The sequence below is a fragment of the Parambassis ranga genome, chromosome 17, assembly GCF_900634625.1.
Source record: "Parambassis ranga chromosome 17, fParRan2.1, whole genome shotgun sequence".
Lineage (NCBI taxonomy): Eukaryota > Metazoa > Chordata > Actinopteri > Ambassidae > Parambassis > Parambassis ranga.
The window spans coordinates 1,654,251-1,677,841 of NC_041037.1; the positions used below are offsets into that span (position 1 = coordinate 1,654,251).

At 41.2% G+C, this 23,591-nt stretch overlaps 1 protein-coding gene across 1 annotated transcript in view; it reads left to right on the plus strand.

The window, feature by feature from the left end:
- Positions 1 to 412: 412 nt before the first annotated feature.
- Positions 413 to 23,591, plus strand: part of lig1 (ligase I, DNA, ATP-dependent) — a 47,821-nt gene continuing 24,642 nt past the window's right edge. The window contains 18 exon segments of the mRNA XM_028426990.1: positions 413 to 582; positions 1,198 to 1,272; positions 2,096 to 2,276; positions 5,398 to 5,557; positions 6,985 to 7,122; positions 8,813 to 9,211; positions 9,365 to 9,473; positions 12,088 to 12,168; positions 14,636 to 14,692; positions 15,240 to 15,298; positions 15,773 to 15,886; positions 16,029 to 16,195; positions 16,581 to 16,657; positions 16,877 to 16,968; positions 18,690 to 18,789; positions 19,010 to 19,095; positions 20,008 to 20,123; positions 22,108 to 22,203. Coding sequence (XP_028282791.1) covers positions 566 to 582; positions 1,198 to 1,272; positions 2,096 to 2,276; positions 5,398 to 5,557; positions 6,985 to 7,122; positions 8,813 to 9,211; positions 9,365 to 9,473; positions 12,088 to 12,168; positions 14,636 to 14,692; positions 15,240 to 15,298; positions 15,773 to 15,886; positions 16,029 to 16,195; positions 16,581 to 16,657; positions 16,877 to 16,968; positions 18,690 to 18,789; positions 19,010 to 19,095; positions 20,008 to 20,123; positions 22,108 to 22,203 — 2,124 coding nt within the window. The 5' untranslated portion in view covers positions 413 to 565.

Here is a 23,591-nt window from a genome sequence, read left to right on the forward strand (position 1 = left end):
AGTTAGAGCCAGGATATAAAATAAAAAGAAGAGGGAGCACTCCTCGGGTATTTTGGTGCCCATCGTTTAAAAAGATATTTCCCTCCGATATCTATGTGTATAACCACATTGATTCGTGCGTTATACTTCTGTTCTTGTTTAACATAAGTGAAAATACAGTAAACAATGAAACATATTCGTTGTTATACAAAATATTTACAATCTTGCGTTATTTGAAACGTTTTCTCGGTGATAATTTGTGTAGGATTTCGAGTATTAGGCTTTTATTTAGACTTTTTATTTATACTTAGTTAAGGTATAATAAAAACCGGTAATACAGTACGCCATTATGCATTTTAACAATGAAAATGTCAGACCGGAAATGGTTACTTTAGCTTCCAAGTGACTCCTCTTCGTTTTTTACCATCTTTGGCTTAGATGTCATTTTGGCGCCGAATATTCCAAGTTATTTTGTGCTCTGCGCAGCGCGGGAGTTGTTGTCTCACTGTGTGAGTGTTGGAACAGATCTGTAACATAAATATTCACCTTAAAACAGCAGCAGTAGAAGGAAGAGTCTGAAGACAACATGCAGCGGAGCATCGCGTAAGTACGAAACTGGGGGAAGTTAGCTTGCTATAAGCTAGCGTTAGCTAGGAGCTGTGTTGCTTTAGTGCAGCATTACCTCACCAACCTGGTGGGTTAGATAAGTCACGTTTAAAGGGGTTAAAGCGTCTAAAAGAAGGTTCACTCTGCAAAGTGTGGCAGACTTTTGGCGTCAGACGTACAGCATGTAAACTAGCGTTAGCATAAATTAGTCTACGGCGCGTGTTTGGATTGTTTACAGACGCTAAACTCTTCCGGTCAAAAGTTGAGCAAGACAAACGGGCTTTAAAACTTAAAGGAGATTTGTTTTGATGCGATAAGTGATCTTTGAGAACAGCTGTATGACCCGAGCGGCCATACGAAGGGATAAAACTGTAACACAAGCTACACGAGGATCTGGAAGTTAGCAAGATGGTTATCATTATGACTCAGTTACCGTAAACGCTTCTGTACTTTATTAATCAGTAACCTACAGAATAAGCCTACAGTTACCTCGAAATACGCTACATTGGCATAAGAAGTACAGCTTTGTGGACATCATTACATGTTTATACAATGAATTCACACTGGACAAACACATCAGACCTTTAAATGCTGCTTCTGCTCCTCCATCAGATCCTTTTTTCAGCCAAAGAGCAAAGACAAGGACAAGGACGTCCCAAAGAAAGTTACTGATGAGCCAGTAAAAAAGTAAGTAGTCCTTTCATTTTGACAGAATAATATGTTCTTACCTCACCAATCTGAGGTGCTGTGCTAAACTATAACTACAGAAGTGTCTTCAGTTCTTTTTCCTCTTGCATTTGTCTAAAAGTCTGATCCACAGGTCAGCTTTTGTTTCTGCCTTGTGTTCATTTGTTTCCTCTTGGAGAGGAAAGTGTTCATTTGTTTCCTCTTAGACATGTTGTATTGTCTGAGGAACAATTTTAAAGAAACACACCTCAAATTACAGCTGTTACAAGCAGAAGAAGCAAGATGTCGTTGTCTATAAATGATTCAAAATGACTTAAAACAGTAGAACAAACTGAGATTGTTCAATATTATTCTGAAATGGTTTGAAACACCACTCGGTCATATCAGTGCATCAGCCACCGACATGTGGAGTATGTGTGCGGTTATCTTTGAATCTCTGATGTGTGTCTCAGTGAAACTTCTCGTGTCCAGTCGTCGTTATCAAAAGCGATGATAAGTTGTGTTTTTAATCTCTGAGCTGCTTTGATGATAAAGTGTTCATTATCTCCAGACTGAATCATCTTTAAAGTATGTCTTAAAACTCACTTTAATTGACTTGCCTTTCTGTAATGATCTCCTCATCTCTTTGACCTCCTTTTTTTAATCACTCTTGCTTTCATTTTATAGGTTTTCATTTTTTTTATCACATTGTCTGTTGACTTTATTCCTTTTTAAATACCTAATATAGCACCTTGTGGCTATGACTTTTAAACAGTGCCACATAAATTGACCTTATTGCCGGATTTATTTGAGTGTGTGTGTGTGTGTGCTCGCTCTTCTCCAGGCCCATCAAGAGCCCACTGAAGGTGCAGAATGGCGTCCGGGAAGCCGATTCCCCCGTTAAGAAAGTTGTGAAACGCAGCCGTCAAATCCTGGACAGCGATGATGAAGAGGCACCGGCTGTGAAGGAGCAAGCTGCCACTAAGGGCCAAGCAGACAAAGATGTTCCCAGTAAAACAGAAAAGGTAATGGAGACATTTTACTTCCTAACTACAACATCATCAGTCCGTCAGCTGCTGCTTGTCTTTTGTGTAAAAACAGACGGTTTGATGGGCGAGACAGCGAAGCAGTCCTACTCTGTATAATGAACATCTGATGTTATTATTGTTAGAGACACGTTGCCAGTACAGCTTCCGTTTGCCTGCATTCTTAAAAAGTCTCATCCAATGTTCTAAACTTGCATGAACAAGCAGTGTCTAATTAAGACTTGTAGAGCTCCTGTAGGCGTATCAGAGCCTATTGTTTATTTGGTGACGAGAAAAACCCCGTTACACAAAGGCACCTTAATTGTACGGTGAATCACATTGTTGAATGCATTTGTCAATAAGCTACATAATGAAAAGACCTGATTATCGGCTTTGGCTGTTGTTCAACCACCTGTTGTTTGATAAACACTCCTCTTAACCGCTCTGTTTATTTTGTTTGTAATATGTCAGTAATTATGCATCATTTGTTCATTATGATGGATAAATGATGTTTGTCTCCGACTGACACCCCCCCCCCAATATGATTATTATTATTATTAGAAAGTAATGCAGTCTTTGTATCGCTGGCAACAGGGATAAAGGTATGCCAGTATAATCTTTATTAAAGTCCATAGTAATATGTTTGTTTGTTTAATTATTGGTCTGTAAAAAGCCAAACCACATGTTCAAGCACCCCTTATATTTTCAATTATTATGAGACGTAGGGGACCAGATAAAAAGAATCACCGGTTTACAATCTGCTGTCAGTATTATTTTGTTTTTTGCCACCCTGTTGAATTTTCTACATTAACTTGTCTTAACATTTAAAAACAATTAAACAAAAACATTAAAAAAACAACAAGACCTCTTTACCTCCAGAACCTGCTGCTGGCTTTACTGTCTGAAACTATGCCAAAATAACATTGTTCATCATTGCCAGAAACCATCAAAATTAGAGAATTATTGTCAGATTTTCTACCTTTGGATAGTCTTTGAATGCATGCATGTGTGTGCATGTGTGACACAGCTAATATTATTAAATTCCAGCTTGAAATCACTTTGTTCTATATGTCTAAATTAAAAAAAAAAAATAGCAAAAATAAACGATCATTATTCTGTATAAAAACTTTAAAAAACTACTCACAGGGCTCTAGAGTGCTACCTAATTTCTCAATGATGCAACCAAAAAATATCAGAGGTCGCACAGGAGCAACCAGCCGTTACAGGGAGATACATTCTCTGCGACTGTTAAAAGTCTCCCTGTGGTCCAACAACAGACACATATCATATCGTGGTCTGAACCAATCAGAAGGGCGGGACCCCCCTGTGTGTGTACATTTGTGCTCGTAGCATTATAACAGACTGAACAGCAGGTCTGATGGACAGTGTTATCTGACCTGTGTGGTTCCATCCATGAAGGCTGAGTCACTCTGACTGACAGCAGTCAGCTGGTTTTAAGGAGTTATAGAACATGGTTACATGATGAACGCCCATTTAAATGGTTTTTATCCTGCTATAGTGGACCATTGTCTGCCAGTATGATGTCTGCATACAGCTAAAACTGTAACAGACAGAATGAAGAGTCTGTCAGCTGGAGCTCAGCTTTGGAAAGAGAGGAGACGGTGAGGAAGAGAGGTGAGGAAGATGAGAGAAGAGATACTGTAGCTGCATTAAAAACTTGTTGAAGAAAACAAATGTATATCTCAATCACAACTATCAAATAAATAATGGTGTATATGATCATTTTTTAATTTTAATTCACATTGGCAGATAAGTGAGGAGCGACAGAAAATACAGAGAGAAAGCAAACAGGGAACTGAAGAGTGCTGTATGAACTTTGAATTTTCATTATGAATTTCTGACAAGCAACAACTTGTTTGTCCATAATATGAATGAGTACTATCAGTATTAAAATCTTTTTTTATATAGCTGTTCATTATACAAGGTCCAAATTCATTTTAGGATGATATGTGATTATTAAGCCTGTTCATATAAAAATGTAGCCTACTGATGTGTACAGAATTATTTGAACAGTGATTATGAACAAACTGCGGCGTTAAGTGTGCGGGTGGGCGTTAAGATGCGGTGCACCTAAGAAAAAAAGTTAGGCGCACCAGTGCAAAAGGTTAGTCTAGAGCCCTGACTCCATGAAACTAGGAAGCCATGATTGATCCCTGTGAAAAAGGCTTCATCATGTTCTTGAATTTTCTGACACCTTCTTGCGATGTTTTTTCTCAGTGCTAATTGGGGGTTGAGGTCACGTGACTGTGGAAGAAAGTCCATAACAGTCAGCACTGCTTGCTCTTCTCTACATTTTGGAGCTTTGAGTTGCTCATTATCCTGCTGCCGTATGAATCCTTCACCACAAGGATGCAAAACAAAGGGTGCAGCAGGAAGAATGCGGAGTGCCGCTTCTCTTTTGTCAGGATGGCGTTGATTCAAGTGCCAGGTGTCCAACTCTAGAGTAACAAACCCCTACAGACTGGAATATTCCCAACAGTGTGTGTGACTGAGGAGTGTTGTTTTTAATGAATATGTGAGTGACCACACTTGTCTCTTTTGTACATTTGTGCACAGCTTTGTGGCATGTGGGTTGTTCCAAAGATCTTGGAGAACTTTCTGCAGTTCTTCTGTGGATTTAGGCTTCCTCCACGTCTTCTGTCTATTTATATAATCCCAGCCTGACTCCATGATGTTGACACCATCTGTATGATATTTCTCTGTGACTCCATGGCTGAGTGTTTGGGCTCGTTGTCCTCCTGCAGAATGAATTTCAGCCATGCCTCCCTGGGGGCTAAAAACAATCTGATGTGATGAAGTCTGCAGAACATTTTTTGCTGCCTCTCAGACTTGGTTTAGAATTTAGTCATCATCTGCCTGACATTAATCAAATGTTCATTTAACAAATTAAAAACATAATTGCTCTTGTGTTTTTGAATAAATATTGCTGTCATATTCTCCATTTTTATATGAGCTGTAGGTGAAGATGTCTGTCATAAAAAAAGAAATAGCTTCAAAACAAAACCACGCTCAGCAGCAATTTCTTCCAATTAAAGCTGTTGTTTACGCTGCCTCTTGTCAGAATGATCACTGATAGTTCTGCTTGTGTGTGTTTGATCAGAACGATGATGTGTTTAAGGCCGTCCCCACCCCTGTATCTCCAACACCGGCCCTGGCTACGCCTGTAACACCCTCTACCCCAGCTACCACAGCCTCTACTACAGCTTCACCGGGGACTCCCAGCTCCATCTCCCCCACTGGGATTGTCAAACGTAAGACGGGTAAGTGTCGGATAAGATGTTATTATTCTGTTTATTGTTCATCTTAATCTACAGCGTTTTTTGAACTTTGACAGCAGCAGCGGATTGATAGTTTTCCTGCCTTGAGCTATTTTTATTTGATTAGTTGTTAGCAGGAGCTTAATGGTTCTAAATAGTCATTATTTCACAATGAGGGGGAAAAACAAAACATTCATCACAAACTGCTAAGAAGTTTGTTTACCGGAAACAGCTGAACACACGTTCTACTTTTTTTTGTTTCATTTATCTCTTGACTCTCTGGACTGTCAGAGATTGTCAGGACTAGATTGCGTTTGTCATTAATCTCATCTGCTGAACCACGAGTACACCCTCCTCCAGCCTATATCATTATTTTTCTGCATGTATTTGCATTGTGATAATATTATTATTACTGCTGCATTGTCTTGTGATGTGTTGTTTCTGCTGACTGAGCGTTAATGGAAGCAGCAGAGCATGTCATCCTATTATTGTAGCTGATTGTCAGTGTTTATTTGGCTCCTTTTTTTGTGGTTTGCAGCCCTTGGTAACCTTTAAAAAAAACTACACGAACATGTGTCGTGATTATTTTATAGCTCGAACTTTTCTCATGTGCAGGAACTGAGGGAAGGCAGCTGCGCTTCTGCTGCACGCGGTCATTATTTGTGAATTTTTAATCAGACGTGCATAAAGCAGAAAGCACTAGCAATTTTATGAGGATCTTTTTTTCCACCCTTGTCTCATCAGAAATGCAGGATTTTAAAAAAAGAAGAAAGAATTTAAGCTACTTAGAGTTACAGATTTTTCTACTACTGCAGCTTTGTTTTCATTTGGGAGGAACCTCCTTCTTCACTTTGTTTCCTTCATCCTACTTTTTTTGAGGCTGATTCTCTTTCATCATCCCAGTCTCTTTGTTTTTGATGACTGCAGTGGTGCGTTGCCACAATAAGAGTCCTGCTGCTATCACTGAGGGGAAAACATCACATTAAAGAAACACTCTAATTTGACCAGCAATTGCATTCTTAATGTCCCCGGTTAATGCTTTCATTATAATATCTAAAAAAAAAAAACATCAGCAGTGCTACCTGTGCAGGAACCCTAACAAGGACCAAAACAGAGGCGGATGTGAAACCAAAACTAAGATTGCCCTCAAGCACTACTGCTGCATAACATTACAGAGGAAATTATACTGGAACTATAAGCTGCTGTGCTGCGTAATATCTTTCAGGATGGAATTAGTGTTTTCATTAGCAAAGTGTGTGTGTCTCCTGCCCCCCCCCCCCCTCTCTCTTTTGCCCTACATCTGCAGTGAGAGAGAGAGAGAGAGAGCAGACTCGCCCTGTTTTCATCTTCAAACTCTCTCTGTTTGATCATGGCATGATTTCAGCTGGGATCCCTCTCACTTTTTTTTGTGTAATTTAATGTCTGTGCAGCGAGGAAGATGTTCCCTAAGAGGAAGCACAGTGAGAGCACGAGCGGCAGTGAGAGTCAGAAGGAGGAGTCCGAGGCCAAGGAGGAGCAGGGTCAGCAGAATAAGCGACCCCGTGTGGAGACCAGTGTCAGCAGTGCAGGTACGCTCTCACCTTCTGCCAGGAGTCAGATAACGGCTCCTGCACAGGAGCCTGGAAAGTCCTGATGAGAAGGGAAGTCGGAAAAACTCTATGAAAACAGCACAGTTAGGGTCACAGCTAGAGAGAACTCGTTAAGGAAGAGGGGGAAAAAAACTAAAGTTGAGTTTAATTGCATTTAAAAAATGGTGATACAAGTAATACAAAACAAAAACAGTGACCTCCACATGATACAGATGATTAATCTTTTACAGCTTTCAGCTTTTCATCGTACACTTCATAAAAGCTGTAGAAGTTTTACATTTTAATTTATTTCATATCATAAAAAAGCTTCCAGAAATTCATATCGGAACAATAGAATGAGGAGGTTCCTATGAAATATTAAGATTAAGATGAGTTGTGTTCTGAGTCTTTGACAGAACACTGCGACCAGCAGTGATCACATTTGTGTGATGAAAAATCAGATTTTTTTAAAAAGTAAAAATGTATTAGAACCTGTCCCTAGGGTTTGGGATTCAGGGGGTTAAAACAACCTTTCTTTATTTTTGCCAATACTTTCCAGTATGAGCCCCAGCATGAGCTGACTTGATCCATTGATTAAATATTGGCAGATCAGATGTTAATTATCCTTTGTCTCTCCCCGATTTCAGCTTTAGAGGATGTAATTTCTCTCTGATAAGTCGAGCTTTAAATATATTTGGTCAGAACTAAGCTTCTGTTCTGAAGGTGAGGGAAATTATAATTTAATGTATGTGTCCAAATGGCTGCAACAGGAATGCAGGAGCAGGTGTGGAAGCTTTGACTTTCTCTTCCTTTGTGTTCGATGCCTCCAGTTTAAATGAGTCATTCAAGCATCAGGACCTACTTTTTCACACTCTGTGAAACCCAAGATGGAAAATTAACACCAGAGCGTTTTGGGTTCTGCCTTTTTTTGATCGTCTTTGTTCTGACAGCTGTTTGTACACATGAACTCTGGAAATATATCTTTCACAGGTGTTTCACACACCTACTGGAAAGAAGAGGATATCAATACTACATGTTTTGTATCTGCTTGTATCGAGGAGAGCTGAGGGTGATATACAGCCGAGCAGTTCAAAGCAGCTACAACACAGCACCATCAGTGAAGCCGCTGTGGATTCTGCAGAAAAATACCTACCTGTTCTCCTTAGGCTTTAAACGAGGGAGGATTGAGAGGATTATGTCTTTTTTATGTGTTGTCTGACTTATTTGGACATTTGTGTTCTCATTTAGAGAGAAGAGAGAATGTGCATTAAGGCAGGCAGCCGCTTACGTTTTAGCAAAATGATGCTTCTCTGTATGTTTTTATAACATAAATTCTAAATTATGTAGTCAAATACCAGTCTATTAGAGTCATTCCAGCCCTCCTTATTTTAATGTGTGGATGAGGGGATTAAAGTTTCAGCTCTGGCTCCTCTTCCAGCCGGTATCATGACCTCAGCCTGATGAGCTCGGACTCAGAGCTCCAGGATTGTCAATAGTAATTTCTCCTTTCTGACTCTCTTGGGTGAAAAGGATTCCTCAGAAATATGACCTGCGGCATTTATTGAAGAAGGCTGTTATGTTGAAAACTATCTTCAAACGTGGACTCACAAAAACCTGGGTTGCCCTCAGTAAACCTGCTGGCATTTATCTCTTCAATGACTCCACTCCCTTTCTATCTCACCCTGTGTAGGAAACACCGATGAACCCATGGAAGAAGGAGCAAAGGAAGAAAGGGTTGAAAAGGCAGTGACCGAGGCTAACGGCCCAGATGAGGAGGTGGAAAACAAGAAGAAAGATGAAGGAGAGAAGTCTGAAGAGGAGGAGGAGGAGGAGGAGGAGGAGGAGCAGGTGGAGAAAAAGAGCGTTGATGAGAAAGAAAAGAAAGCTGAGGGGGCGGAAAAGAAAAATGAAGCAAAGAAGACGACGGATAATGAGAAAAGGCCTGCCGTTGCCAAGAAGGAGGTGGTTGAAAAGGACACGGAAGACAGAGACGGGAGCCCAAAAAGTCAAACGGCGAAAGAGCAGAAAGAAGCAAAAGAGCAGAAAGATAAGGAGCCGGCCAAGAAAGCTCCCATCAGCAGTTTCTTTGGTGAGGAGCAATTTGCATAGCTCTGTGCTTGCATTAAAAAAACCTGTCTGTAAATGTGCAATGCTTTTATCAGTTGGGGAAGTTGGGCAAAACATTTCTCTGCTCCATCCCCTGCTCCACCTTCACCTCCTTTTTTTTTCTTTCTGTCAATAGCTCCTAGAAAAGCAGCCGTGAAGATGGAGAAACCAGAGAAGAGCGAAGGAGAGAAAAAGGCCAGCGCAGAGAGGAAGAGTTCAGAGGAGGAGAGCAAAGACTCGAAGGGGTAAGGAGTCATAGAGGCGTGTGTTAGCATCTCTTGACCTCTGACCTCTGTGGTAATGTGCACGTAAGCAGCAGGCCTGACTGACTCTGACAGTGAAGTATGAATGCTGTTCTTATTGATTTCCATTTGTTTTTCTTACTCCGTCACTTTATTACATTTGATTGATTGCTTAGACCCATTAACACCATCTGCAGCTTTTAACTCCCTGCTGGCAGCTGATTGTTGGGAGGATGGGCACATTTGTCTTATCCTCAAATTTTGCAGAAATTCATCTTACTTTAACCTAACAATTATTTTTGTTAGCTCTACATAACCAGCTGAAGTTACAGCCTGAGTATAATGTCAGTGGAGATGGGACTTAGGAGACAAAAGGCCTCTTTATTCTTCTTCTGCACTTCTGCATGTGTCCGGTTTATGTCATCTGGGGAGCAAACATTGTCATCAACACAGGAGAACTGTAACCCATGATCTGTTTATTAGTGTTGCATCAAGAATCAGTCTCTCACTCAATCAGAACAGCTACAAGTTGCTGGTTTCTTACTTATTGTTTGTCAATATTTTAATCTGCATCTTTATCAGAAAAACATTCAGGTGTCCAGCACAGACTTTAAACTCACGACGGCTAAAGTTTAGGCTCTCAGTGAGGGGAAGATGGCCGTCTACAATCTTTGGTTAACTTGTGGCTAAACAATACATGGGTGAGGATGAGGAGGAGGAGGAAGATGCCTTTTAATGGTATCTACTGTATTTTCCAGACTATAGGTCGCACTGGAGTATAAGTCGCACTAGCCAAAAAATGCGTGATGAAGAAGAAAAAAACATAGATAAGTCGCACCAGACTATTGGTTGCACCAGCGGGACAGCGTTGTGCAGCGATCTCGTGCACAGGGTCCGGGCAGAACTTTTTCTCTCAAGGCTGTGCGTCAACCATGCTGTGATTGGTCGGAATTTATTGTGGATTTATTGTGGAATTTATTGCGCAATAAATTGTGAATTTATTGCGCAAGAGCTTCTTCAGGTGCAGAACACACAGACAGAAGGAGGAAGCACAGCGACGATGGACAGTTTAGATGAGCAGCTGCAAACAGCTCCTGGAAGGAGAAACACGGTGCACAGAGGAGAGTGTCTGTCCACAAGGTGGCGATAAAAACTAATCCCAGTATTGATCACGGCGTTACAGTGGCTCGCGCACATTAAACACCGACGGGATGTATTATTGCAGACAGTCATCCACACGTTCACAGAATTAAACTCGCACAGACCAGAGGTCTGCTACAGTCAGCTACTGATCTTCTATCTATTGTCATGCTGTGCGCCCTCTTCCCTGAGCATTATCAGCTCGTTTTTTTACTCTTACCACCCATGGAGCGAGTTCTGTTCTCTGTTCTCTGTTCTCGTGGAGTATGGAACAGCCTTAAAAGGCAGACTACTGTCGGCCTATCGGCTCAGCTGCCTCACCTATGCTCGGAAAGTGTGGACAAGCTAGAGGTGGAAGAGAACCGTCAGGAGAGGGACGGAACAGCTGCCATTATATTTGTAACGGGACGTCAGGACACAAGGCTAACTAGTTGTATATTTTTCATAGATAAGTCGCACCTGAGTATAAGTCACACACCCGGCCGAAGGATGAAAAAAAGCTTATAACTAACTTATAAAATATGGTACCCGTCACTCAAAGTGTCTATGGCATTAATTTTGCACAACTGTAATGTTTAACTTGCAACTTTAATGGTTAAGTGATAAAAAGCTGTCACAAACATAATTTAATCAGGGGTGAATGAGTGCTGATCCTTCTGCCCCCAGAGGCCATACAATCTTTAACTCGTTGCAGCATGAGATTTAAACAAAATTGTCCTCTTTATATCATCGTTGTCTAACATTTCATTCATGTGGATGGATACAAAGCAGATCAGATTTGTTGTCTTAGCCATGCAAACTAGGCTCTTTATAGTGCTTAAAGCAAATCCTTTGTGTCCATTATTACCTTCACATTATCTCTGTATGCTGTGCCTAACACAGTGCTTTAATTACATGTAAATAAACCAGCAGCTGCTGCAGCAGTGTGTTACTGCTTTGTCATTTTGAGGTCATGTTAACTATTCCAGCCACAAACTATTTTTAGCTCTGGAAAGGAGGAAATGCATTTTTCATCCTGCTAACGATTTATTTTTTATCGCTGCCTTGTGTGCATGACAGTGAAGGAATGATGGGCACTGCATACAAAAGAAAGTTCACAGCTATAGTTCATCACTCATAAATGGATTCAGACAAAGATATTTTGTCTGAGGGAGGAGAACTTGTGTGTGTGTGTGAGACACTGCAGTAAAAAAATACTCCTTTACAGGCAAGCATGAATTATTATATACTATTTCTGACGGGAGGAACTATTAAAATAACAGCTTTGCAGAAGTTCCAGTTTCTTCCTGTGCGGGGTAAATGGTAAAACTTTCCAGGTACTTTCCCAGATGCTACATTTCAAAGTTTTTTAGATTGTTATGATAAAAGTGTGCATGAGTTTCTCTCTACAAGGGAATCCAAGTCACCATCAATGACATCAGTAACAGCTGTTAGCGCCGTTCACATTGACAGAAATTTACATTTTCCTCTTCCTCAGTGAGTCAGAACAATCGGACTACAATCCATCCAGGCCAAGCTACCATCCTGTGGACCATGCCTGTTGGAAGCAGGGCCAGAAGTAAGTCAAACAACCTTTTCCTCCCATCTCACCCATCCAGAACAAGAAGCCACAAGTCTGAGTGTGAATTTCCTGACTGAAGGGTGTTGGTGGCGGATGCACTCTGGAGATGTCTAAGAATATGTGGGGCACTTTATTGGAATCGTTCAAATGTATTTTTTAACATCTTTCACATTGCTGCTGTCTGTCAAAATGTCTGCAGAATACCTGCGCATATCCCCGCTGAATCTAATCTCCTGCATCAGATTGTATCCAGATAGAATCCAGAGAGTCTGAATGAAATGCTTTATGAATGTATTTGTTTACAAATCACGTCCAGGTTGCAGTTTCTACAGATCAAAATCCAGAAATTGATTGACAGATGATGAACTAAATTGTCAGCTCAAAAATGTGACAAACAGCATGTACATGTTTTCATTAACTCGTACAGCAGGCTGGTTTCTCATGACATTCGTGAGATCATAAACTAACACTAACACAAGCTCACGACTCTTGAGGAAGTCATGGCAGTTACAGGCATGTGTGAGGGAAAAGTGCTTTTCTTCTTTGCTGATCTTTGGTATTTGTAAAAGTGGCTTTTCTGTATAAAGTTTCCAAAAATTGTCTTCTAATGTTTCTAGCTACAAGCCCTACAAAGCACTCGGATGCTTGTGAGCGCCCACCTTTATGCATTAACAAGTCTTATTGTGTCGTTTGCACGCACAAGGCTGACTGCTGCTTGCATGCGTAACTGGTGCCAACCAAATTATACTCAGATGTCATACGTGGTTTAAACGGACTAAATCCTCCACCAAGAAAATGTAAGGCTGAAAAAGTGTTGGTGTTCTGAAATGGAATGGAAAATGTGCGCGATTCCTGGATGTGACCCATCACCTGGCGCCGTGACATTTCTCACTGCGTTAGAAAAAGCTGTGTAGCTATGTTATTGTTACTGATGGCTGTGTGGTTACCACAGCAACCAGTGCAGATAGGTTGTAGATGTCTGCAGTCTGATCAAAGCATCAGACATTGAAAGAAAAAACAATATAAGGATGTGATCAGCTGTTTGTCAGCATTGGGTGGCAGTTATGAGAATGTTGTAATCTAGTTGTAGGTTGCCAGTTAGTGGAACCCTTAGACGAGTATGTAATTTTCTCAATTTAGATTCAAATCAGTATTTTTGTTATTCAAAGGTAATTCTTGTAAGAACAAGCTTTCTGAGGTAATTGCATATTGCAGTCAATGTGATAAATACAGAAATCACAGCCTGTCTCTGCCGTACTGCAACAAGATGTCCTGTGATTGATTATCATGGATTATGCCAAGATGGATAATTGCAAAGCTTGGGATTTCAATGTGGACACGAGCAATAGTCGAATGTCAACCTGTCTACTCTTTCTGCTTATATTTGCCTTCGCTCTCCACTTCTGGCTGTCGAATAAAGACAAAAATAATCTACCCACTAAACATGGAATTTTACATCAAGGCCACAGTGAAGACTTCTTGTGAATCTTGCAAATCGTGTGACCAGAGGTTATCTCGCGCTCTCTGAGGAGGCTCAGAAACATTCATTGACACAGCACGGTTGAACAGAACAGAGATACAAGCGAGTGCACGTGCTGCTGTCACCAGTTCTCACAGAGCATCCCAGCAGGGCACACTTCTACTATACTTAGTTGCTTGCTAAGAAGAAGATGTTGGATTTTCTCCTCTAAAGATGTATCAACATGAGTAAACTGTGAGGAACCTTTGTGATCTTATCCTGAAGATGGAAGGAAATCAAATTCTTTTATGCTGTACAAGGTTTAGTGATTAGTGAGTGGTCGGTCACATGGCTTTCAGATTTCCTCTGAACTCCATCTGAAGGTTACCTTTTTATTGCTGTGGCATTACCGTCTGTTTGTGTAGCTCTTCATGTACGCAGGTTGTAGGAATTTACCTGACTCTGAGGGTTTGGACACACACTAATATGCCAACAGTGTGAAGTTCCCATGTAATAGTTGTAGGTTGAATGGTGATTGGTTCAAAAGACAGCAGCCAACTCTAATATATTATGCACACAAACACACAGGGTATCATGACGGGCGGAAGCTAAATCTAAAGAGCAGTTGTCTATAGTTCTTGCCCCATGTGACGACAAATATCCAAAGCAGGTAGATGCAGTGTTAATTGGGTGCCATGCTTGGGTGCTAAGAAACTATAGAGCATAATATTTGACTAAATTTAAGGATATATGGAGCCGTTTATAATTCCTTTCATGTCAAATTGCTTATAAGAAGGACTCCCAACATGGCAGGTCTAACCTTAGTCCTCCTCTCTGTCACTTTCATGCAGTTTTGATAGCCTCCTATCAAAGCTCATTCTGCTGTGGCACTAATTCTTCGCTGCTCCGAACAGCCGATTCAGCTAAACACTGTGAATGTAAAAAAAAAAAAAAACTGCCAGTGTTGATGCCTCACCTGCTAACTACATTCTCATCACTCTCCAGAGTGCCGTACTTGGCAGTGGCTCGCACCTTTGAGAAGATTGAAGAGGACTCTGGCAGGTAAGAGCTCCATATGGAGGAAAGGGTTTGGGAGAAAAGTGATAGCGAGTCTTTAAAAAGGATTTACACATAGCTAAGTGTTTGTACAAAATTACATCTGCTGGGAATTTCCAGAATATAATTAGACAGAAGTTTGTACCAGCCAGAGATGGAAAGAAAATGGGTTTAATTTTCAAGGTGGCTCAGGGAATATAAAGAGATTTTTACAAATAGAACACCTTCTAGGAATGCTAGGAATCCTACTAAAAATATGTCACTCTGGTGGAAGCCAGGCCTCTCACTGCCAAATTGAAAATATCTTAACAGATTTCCTTCTCTATCTTTTAAGGATATTGAATGACAAATGTCTCTGCAATGACCTGTTATCATTTGAAACTGATGTATAGTGTTTCATAAATGAACTCTTCATCTGCCTCCCTGGCTCCCATTTCCGATTAAAACCTGCCGACAAATCTCATTTCCCACCTCTGGGAGTTTTCAGGAAGGCTTTAAAATCAGTTTAGCTCGTCTTCCTCGTCTCAGCGCCTGTGTTGTTGTCTTTTTCTAGACTGAGAAACATCGAGACGCTGTCGAACCTGTTTCGCTCCGTGCTGCTGCTCTCTCCAGGTAAATGCTATTTTAGCTTTCCCATAATGCATGCTGATGTAGCTACACAGGCAGCTGGCTGCCAGCCACTCTATCAAGGAGATGATGATGAAGCCAGGTTGCACATAAAAGTCAGTACACACTGTGTGTGTCGGTGCGCGTCTCTTGTGGGATTCCGAGGGTGTTGATGTGTGTTTGTTTATCTGCCTGTGTGGCTGTGTGTCTGAATGTTTTTGTGACTGTGTGTGTGTGTCTAAGTCTTTGTTATGTGTTGTTGTGTCCTTTTCTGTGTTGTTGAGTGTGTCTTTCTGTCTGTATGCCTGAGTCTGTGTATAAGAGTGTGTTTATCTATGTTTTTGTGGAAGTCTGTGAGGTGCATGGTCTTTGTGTGTCTGTGCTTCTCTTTGTGGGCCTGTCTGTTTGGATCTGTGTGTGTGTGTGTGTGTGTTTTCTGAGAAATAAAAAGCCAGTGTGTGTGTTTGTTCTTTTTCCTAGATGACCTGCTGTGCTGTGTGTACCTGTGTTTGAACCAGCTGGGCCCTGCCTACCTGGGGATGGAGCTTGGCGTTGGAGAGACGGTGCTGATGAAAGCTGTTGCTCAAGCAACTGGTAACGGACACGCACGCGTCTGAGCTGCCGTGCTGCACCCAAACACTTGCTTGTGAATTCCTGCCTCACCGCTAATGCCACCCTTTCTCTACTCATCAGCCGGTTAGGTGGCTGCTATTTACCATCTCGCTCTTGTTTCCAGGGCGACAATTGGACAAAATCAAAGCGGAGGCGCAGGAGAAAGGAGATTTGGGCCTAGTGGCCGAGAGTTCCCGTAGCAACCAGCGCATGATGTTCCAGCCTGCCAGTCTGACAGCAGGGGGCGTGTTCAGGAAATTGAAGGAAATTGCCAGCATGAGTGGGAACTCGGTAAGCCACAGAATATTTGCCACAGAATTTTCATTAGAGGAGAGCAGTCTATGGGAAAATGTTGTTTTCTGTCTGTTTGGCTCTCACTGGTGTGATGGAGAGAAAAGAAAGAAAGATGTTTAACGTGGTTGTGTATCAAACAAGAACTTATTAGCTTATTTATCAGAGGGAAGAGGTTAATTTCTTTGAATAAGTTGTTACTATTCTGGAGTCTCTCAGGCAATTAGTTCCTTTTTCCTCCTTGTTGCTGCTGGGTGTTTTCTTTTTTTTTTACATTCTGGATTGAACATGGAGTTTGTACTCGCTGGTGACCTTAGTCTTTTTTGCATTCTGTCTCTTCTCGCTCCTCTTTCTGTGAATCTCAATTTCCTCCTGCCTGCCTCAGGCCATGAATAAGAAAATCGACATCATCAAAGGCCTCTTTGTGGCATGCCGCTTTTCAGAGGCCCGCTACATAGTCAGGTAAAATAAGACTCACACACACACACACATGCACAGACGGGCTTGGGAGCTTGTGTGACCACAGGCATCTGCACATTCACACACACACACACATGCATTTCAATGACCTAGCAACACTGTATATTTGAGCTCGTAGCTCTTGCCATGGGTAGCAGGTACATCAACACCTTAGTGGGCGTCAACACTGACTGCTGTTGATGTTGTGGTTTTGATGGACAGGTCCCTGGCTGGTAAGCTGAGGATCGGCCTCGCTGAGCAGAGTGTCCTCTCAGCCCTGAGCCAAGCTGTCTGCCTGACCCCTCCAGGACAAGGTAATTTTAATAAATACATCCCCAACCTTAAAACAGCGGTCCATATGTATACGTGCTGCCAGTGTCTGTTTGCTGTAATTATTCCTGCTCTTCACAGCGCTCTTTAAAGTATCTCTCCCTGATGTGACATCAGTGTTTGAAAATGTGCGGTTGGGAATTGCAAAATTGCCTTGTGCTGTCTGTTCTGATTGGTTGTTTGGTTGGCGAGTAGATTTTTTTTTTTAGCAGCAATCAATTGCAAAATTACCGTGTTTGGTCTTCAAACATTAACTCTCTTGACCTGAAGCAGTTTCTGAATGTTTTTGCACTCCCTGTGGGCTAATTATGAATTCCTGTGCCTTGAAGGAAACGGCACAATCATGGCTGCACAAACACGTCTTTTGGGCAGTTAAAGATCCATGAATCATAAAAAAAACATTAAAGTCATAGAAAATAATAAGCCCTTTTTAATCTATTTGCTAGAAAGCACAAACAGTTTATTTGTTGTAAGGGTAAGCTTTTATTGGATCACTTAATGCATCAATGAAAATATTTTCTGTGTTCCATTTCTTCCATTTCAGCCTACAGTGAATGTGTCTTTGTGTCATCCAAGACAATTTTTCACAATGTTGTTCAGCGGAGAGTGTCTGAAGTGTAAAGATGGAGCTCTTTTCAAAACCTCAGATTGACTTTATAAAAAAAAAACACGTGAATTTAGGATGTGTTTCTTTGGTGAATCTGGATTTTGTCCCAGGTTTTTGGAAGAACTGGCTCCTCACTGAGATGAGTTGTGAGATATCTTATCATACACATATGTTCATGGTGTAATTCAGTATGTGGGGAAGTGATTCAGTGATTCCTTATAGAATTTTAATAAAGATTCTAGTTGCAGGATTGCCCTAAAGCTGAGGGAGGTAGGGTGTTAAGAGCAAGGAATAATACATTGTATTTATAGACCTCTTCTTAAACCAGTGTTAAATATTCTTTGCATACATTTGAGCCGTCATAGATCACATCATTTAAAGTGAAAAACATCATTATAATAATTTTCACATACGGAATGAGGGGAAGAAAACTGTCTTCGCTGCATTTGTTGTTGAATCTATCAAAGCTTTTTTTTTTGCAGGAAGTTTTGACGTCCTGTCTCTCAATAGCTGCTCTTTATCCATCCTGCTCTTTCTGACACCACAGACACCAATTTAAATTCAATCCTGACTTATTAATATGCGCTGCTTAGTCACGACTGGAGGTGTGCTTTAATAAGAGTCAATTAGACCAGGGGCTCGGTGGGGAAATTTGCATTGATCTGTGGGGTCTGTGGTCTGGAAATGTTTTTCTTTAACATTTTTATTTATTTATTTAACCATTATTTAATCAAGGCAGGTCAACTAAGAGCATATTCTTTGTGGGACTGAAGTGGATCATTACAATGAATTATTTATTAGTCAGGCATATTTTAGATGTATCATAATTAGTGCCGTTAAATTGGGAAATAAAATAATTCATTTGGACTCAATATTAACCTTTTCAAACACAATGGGACTGAAATTACATCTTCACCCTGAGTAAAGGCGCTGGAGTCGTGCACCTGTACACAACTTAATTGCTCTGCTGTTGGTCTTGAACATTTCTTGGCCTTTGAAGTGTGTCTGAACTTTCATCCAACAAATGTTTGGTCGTACAAATGTTCAAGCATAGACCGGTTTGAAATGCATATTTTTCTTTTTCCTCCCTTCGTATAGGTTCTCCCCCTGCTGTGATCGACGCAGGGAAGGGGATGAGTGCTGAGAGCAGGCGGGCCTGGATCGAAGAGAAGAGTCTCATTCTCAAGCAGACTTACTGGTAACTGAAACCTAAACAAACCTCTCTTTCGATTCACTTTTCAGCCTTTTCTTTGTGCCTCTACAATGCTTCATCCCCCCCTTAAGTCCTGTCCCTCATTCTGCCTCACTTATTCTGCTCACTTTCGCTGTGGAACATATTGATTTTCTTTGTTCTTTTTTTTGTTTGTTTTCTCCCCAAACACCCCGTCTCGTCTCTCACTCAATCTCTCCGTGTCCAGCGAGATGCCCAATTACGACGTCCTCATCCCTGTTCTGCTCAAAGAGGGCATAGACCAGTTACCCAATCACTGCAAGCTCACTCCAGGTAAACAACCAATCAAGAGGCAGAAAGGTTATAAGCTCCAGAAACGGTTACTGGTGTGTGTTCATTGATCCATTCGGTGGGGGTGAGTCAGTTATTTTAGTTGAGTCATTTATCACAGAAAGATAAAAGATACCTCTCAACTAAGGATTAGCTCCCCATTATACTGTTGTCGTGCTATTTGTGATAAGGATTCTTGGCAAAGGTAGAGAATTTACAGCAGGCACCATCTGAATGTTTCTAAATTGGGAAACTAAATTGGCTGGTGCTGGTCAGTTAGACAAATCTAACGGCTATTTTAGCAAACAGTAGTCGTACAGAGAGCTCCTTTGTTCAGTTCTGAAATGTGAGATAGTTAAACAAGCAGGTGGTTTCTTTTTTTTAGATAGCAGCGGCCAAATTGGACAAAAATGGCCGAGTCCTGTCTTATCCTTTTTTTGTCCCTCTGTAAGCTGCAATTAAAGGAATATGTTTGGTGTATTTCACTACATCACTCCTCTGCTGCTGCTTCTGAAGCTCAACTCAGCAGCGCAGCCCAAGGGGATGTGAGTCAGTCAGAGAACTTTAATATTAGGGCCAAATGAGAATACAAACAAACTAATTTCAAGTGTGGTTTTGTCACAGAAACAGTTGTGGGTGTGATGCTGATGTGTCATGTGGAATGTGATCATTTCACAGCGCCTGTGTGTGTGAGTTTGTTTTTAGATGGATCATGCCTCTCTTCTAACCTTAGAGGCCTGTTAGCTCCTACAATGCTCCCACATGTGGAGTGTTAAATGAAAAAAACCTTCTCCTGGGCTTACTCACAATCACTTTCTTGACTATTTATAATTCATGAGAATGTGTGACTGAATGTTTTGTGTTTACTTTCTTCAGTTCTTATTCCACTTCCAACACTTTTTTTTCTTCTTCCAGGTGTGCCGCTTAGACCCATGTTGGCCCACCCCACCAAAGGTGTCGGTGAGGTGATGAAGAGGTTTGACGAGGCAGCGTTCACATGCGAGTACAAATACGATGGAGAGCGAGCACAGGTGTGTGTTTGTGTGTAGACGGCAGTGACACAGTGCAACTGTTTGTTTTTCTTGCATTTGGCCTAGAACATATGCCTGCTGAATTTTATATGCAAATACCCCTCGGCTGTGTTCTTTGAGTATGAGGTATAGCTGCTCTGTGACTCGTGCTATGTATTCACTTGACTGTGTGTGTGTGTGTGTGTGTGCCTATTATTTTTAAGATAAACAGTAGTGTTACTTTTTCACCATGGGCCTTTGGGCAGAGCAAGCTCCTTGTGCCACTGTGGACAGCACAGACAGAGGAGAGAGGGTGGGAGATAGATAGAGAGAGAGGTGAGGAAAGAGTCTAGAGACCAAGGGAAAGACACATCAGAGACACAGAGAGGCACAACAGTGGCGAGGATGAGAAAAGTTCTAGAGCGACGTAAAGAGGGAGAGATTGTAATGTAAACCCCTTCGGCTGTATTGTTAATTTTGGACAGTCATGCTAATAAAGTGCCTTTGAACTGAGTTGAATTGAGAAAAAGAGAGATGAGGAGAGAGAGAGAGAGAGAGAGGATGGAGGCAGTGTGAGCGAGCCTATGACGTCCTCCCTTTCTGTCTCTCTGGCATCACTGCAGTGGACTCTACCTCTAACAGCCAGCAGGGGGACTCACGATACACAAAACACTCCCCCTGTGTGTGTGTGTGTGTGTTCAGGTTTTGTGAATAGAAGCCAGAAGAAATTCAGTATCTGCCTCTGTGGCAGGCAGCTGATCATTTGGAGTCGTTTGTGTGTTTGTTTCTATTTATTTATCATCAGATGCTCATTGGTGAACAGAATATAGGAGACTGTAGATGAGCAATAATTGGTTAAAACTAAGCAAAAGCGACACATGACAGTCAGATCCAATCCACATGAACACAAATCGAATGACAAGACAATAAAGTAGAGTTATGAAGACAAAAACAGGAAAGAAGAACACAGTTCTCCTAAGTTTACACACCCTGGCAGAATTTATGATTTCTTGGCCATTTTTCAAAGAATATGAATGATAACTATGATAAAACTTTTCTTTCACTCATGGTTAGTGTTTGGCTGAAGCCATTCCTTATCAATGAACAGTGTTTACTTGTTTTAATGGCAACAGAAACTACCCAAATGACCTCGATCAAATGTTTACATACCACGGGTGAAAGAAAAGTCTCTGAAAAATGGCCACATTTATGAGCACAACTGTGTATAAAATCCTGCAGGTGGTTAAAGTGATAGACACCATTCAGTCACATATACAGTACTTTTCCAGAGTGGTAACTAATAATATAAAGATGTGTGAATAGATGAGGCACTATGGGCATATTCTTCTTTCTCTCTGAGCTTTTGTTGACCCAGTAATTAATCAGTTAATCTAGAAAATAATTGATGGTTTAATTGTTAGCTGCAGAGTCGGTGTGCCGAGCACACACACGCTTCAGTTTCCTTCAGTAAGCAGCATTAAGACACAGAAACAGCTGCTGCTGGTGTGGCACGTCATTATTACCATTATATAGATCTTGAAAGGAGGCCAGATGTTGGCTGCTTCTTTTCTCAGCCATGTCATATTAAGAAATGTGTGGTTGCATAATTTGACACAATATCCACCTCAAAGTACTCAATGATTGTGTAATTTGATTGTTTTTGAGACACCCTGCTAAATGACAGAAGTTAATTGCCTGATTAATTTTCAGCAGTTGGACTCATGGTCAATTTAAATACAAAAACAAAAAAAGGTGCGTCGTCTCTGCTGATATTATGTGAGCTGGTAATGAATTCCGCCTCCACATACATTATATTTTCTGTTGTCAATAACAATAGCAGTTCTGTCCTCGATACTGATGCATTCTTCACACATCCGTCTGTCAAAACCCCAGTGTTCAGCTGTAATATTAACATTTAGACCGGCTTAAACAGGTTTGCAAATCACACCTTTTGTTTTTTTATTTATTGTGTTGTGAGTTTTTTTTCTTGTGTTTTTCCCCACAGATTCACATTCTGGAGAGTGGCGAAGTTAGAATATTCAGCCGCAACCAGGAAGACAACACCAGCAAATACCCCGATATCATCTCTCGCATTCCCAAGGTAAAACACTTCAACGCAGAGTGCTGCAGCTCAGCCCTCTGGGAGAGAGGAGAGCGGGTCTGAGCTGTGATTGTCAAATAAGGGCTTTTACAGCGGTGCGGATAACAACTGAGCACATTTATCCTGCTCACTCTGTCTTTCATTTTGCTGCTTTCCCTCAACCTATCTTTCATCAGTCTTGTTTCCATGTGCACGCACCTCCTCCTCCCCCCCCTCTGATTCTGTCTGCCACAGTTTGAAACCTCTTTTCAAAGTTATGTTCTTTTGCCTGTCCTTCCTGCCGTTATCAGCACCTAACACTACCCATTAATTTGTTGTAAACCCACAGAGATGTTCAGTAAGACTGAGAAAGTTAAACCAGCTTGTCATAAAACTTCATCTTTAATAGATGTCAAAAACACCACTTGTTAAACTTTAAATTAGTGAGGATCTGCCTGTGTGGTGGGCGAGAAAGAGATCACCGCTACCTGGAGGTTTGGCACTTGGCCTGAGGTTATTTGAGCGTGCTCACTGCCTCCAAGCCTGCTGAGTTTTTTTTTTTTTTTCTGCTATAGTCAGGACCGGCAGTGTGAAGCACCAAATAAATCTCCATCAGTTTGCTCTCTCCCCCTTTTTTTTTTCTCATTTTGTTTTCAAGACTTTGTCGGGCACACAACAATTATTGAAACATCAATAACATTAAAGTAAATTCCCATCTGCTCTTTACAAATGAGGGCAGGTTATTGAATCAAATAAATTCTTAGAATAGTCAGGGAATATTACTAATGTGTTCCCTTTACTGGAGTTTATTAAGACATAATTTATAACTGGAGCTTGTTAGAGGGAAAGTGGTTGGGTTGGTGTTCTGCTTCAGGAAAGAAAAGACCTGCTATGTGTTTGTCGGAAAAAGAGAGAAAGGATTAACCTCGTCTCATCCTTCAGGTGGAACCTAGTTTGGACCAATGCACTGACAAGACTGCTGAGGTTCGAAGCAAAGTGTTTTGCATAGTAATTAGTTTTTAGTAAATAGGTTTAACCTGACAATTAAGAAAAAACCCATCTTTAGTGGAAGGTGTTTGTGGTGCTGCGCTTGGCATTAACTCATGCAAACTTAAGGGTCACAACTGCAGGTCAAACACACTGACATGTTGACATGAAGACCCCGTTCAGACTGGGGAAAGTCAATCCTGCTAGAATGGGATCGAATCCGGATTCCTTTTAAGCCGGATGTGTTCAGACCTATTTTCAAATCCGGCTATTAATCTGGCGTCATTAGACCAGGGTAGGACGGGGTGCACGCTGTGACGTTGCTAGCTGGATTCACAAGCCATATTTGCTTTCAGACTTTAGCCAGATTTCAGCAAAAGAGGTGGATCTAGCCAGATTTTATAAATCCGTTTAGATTACGA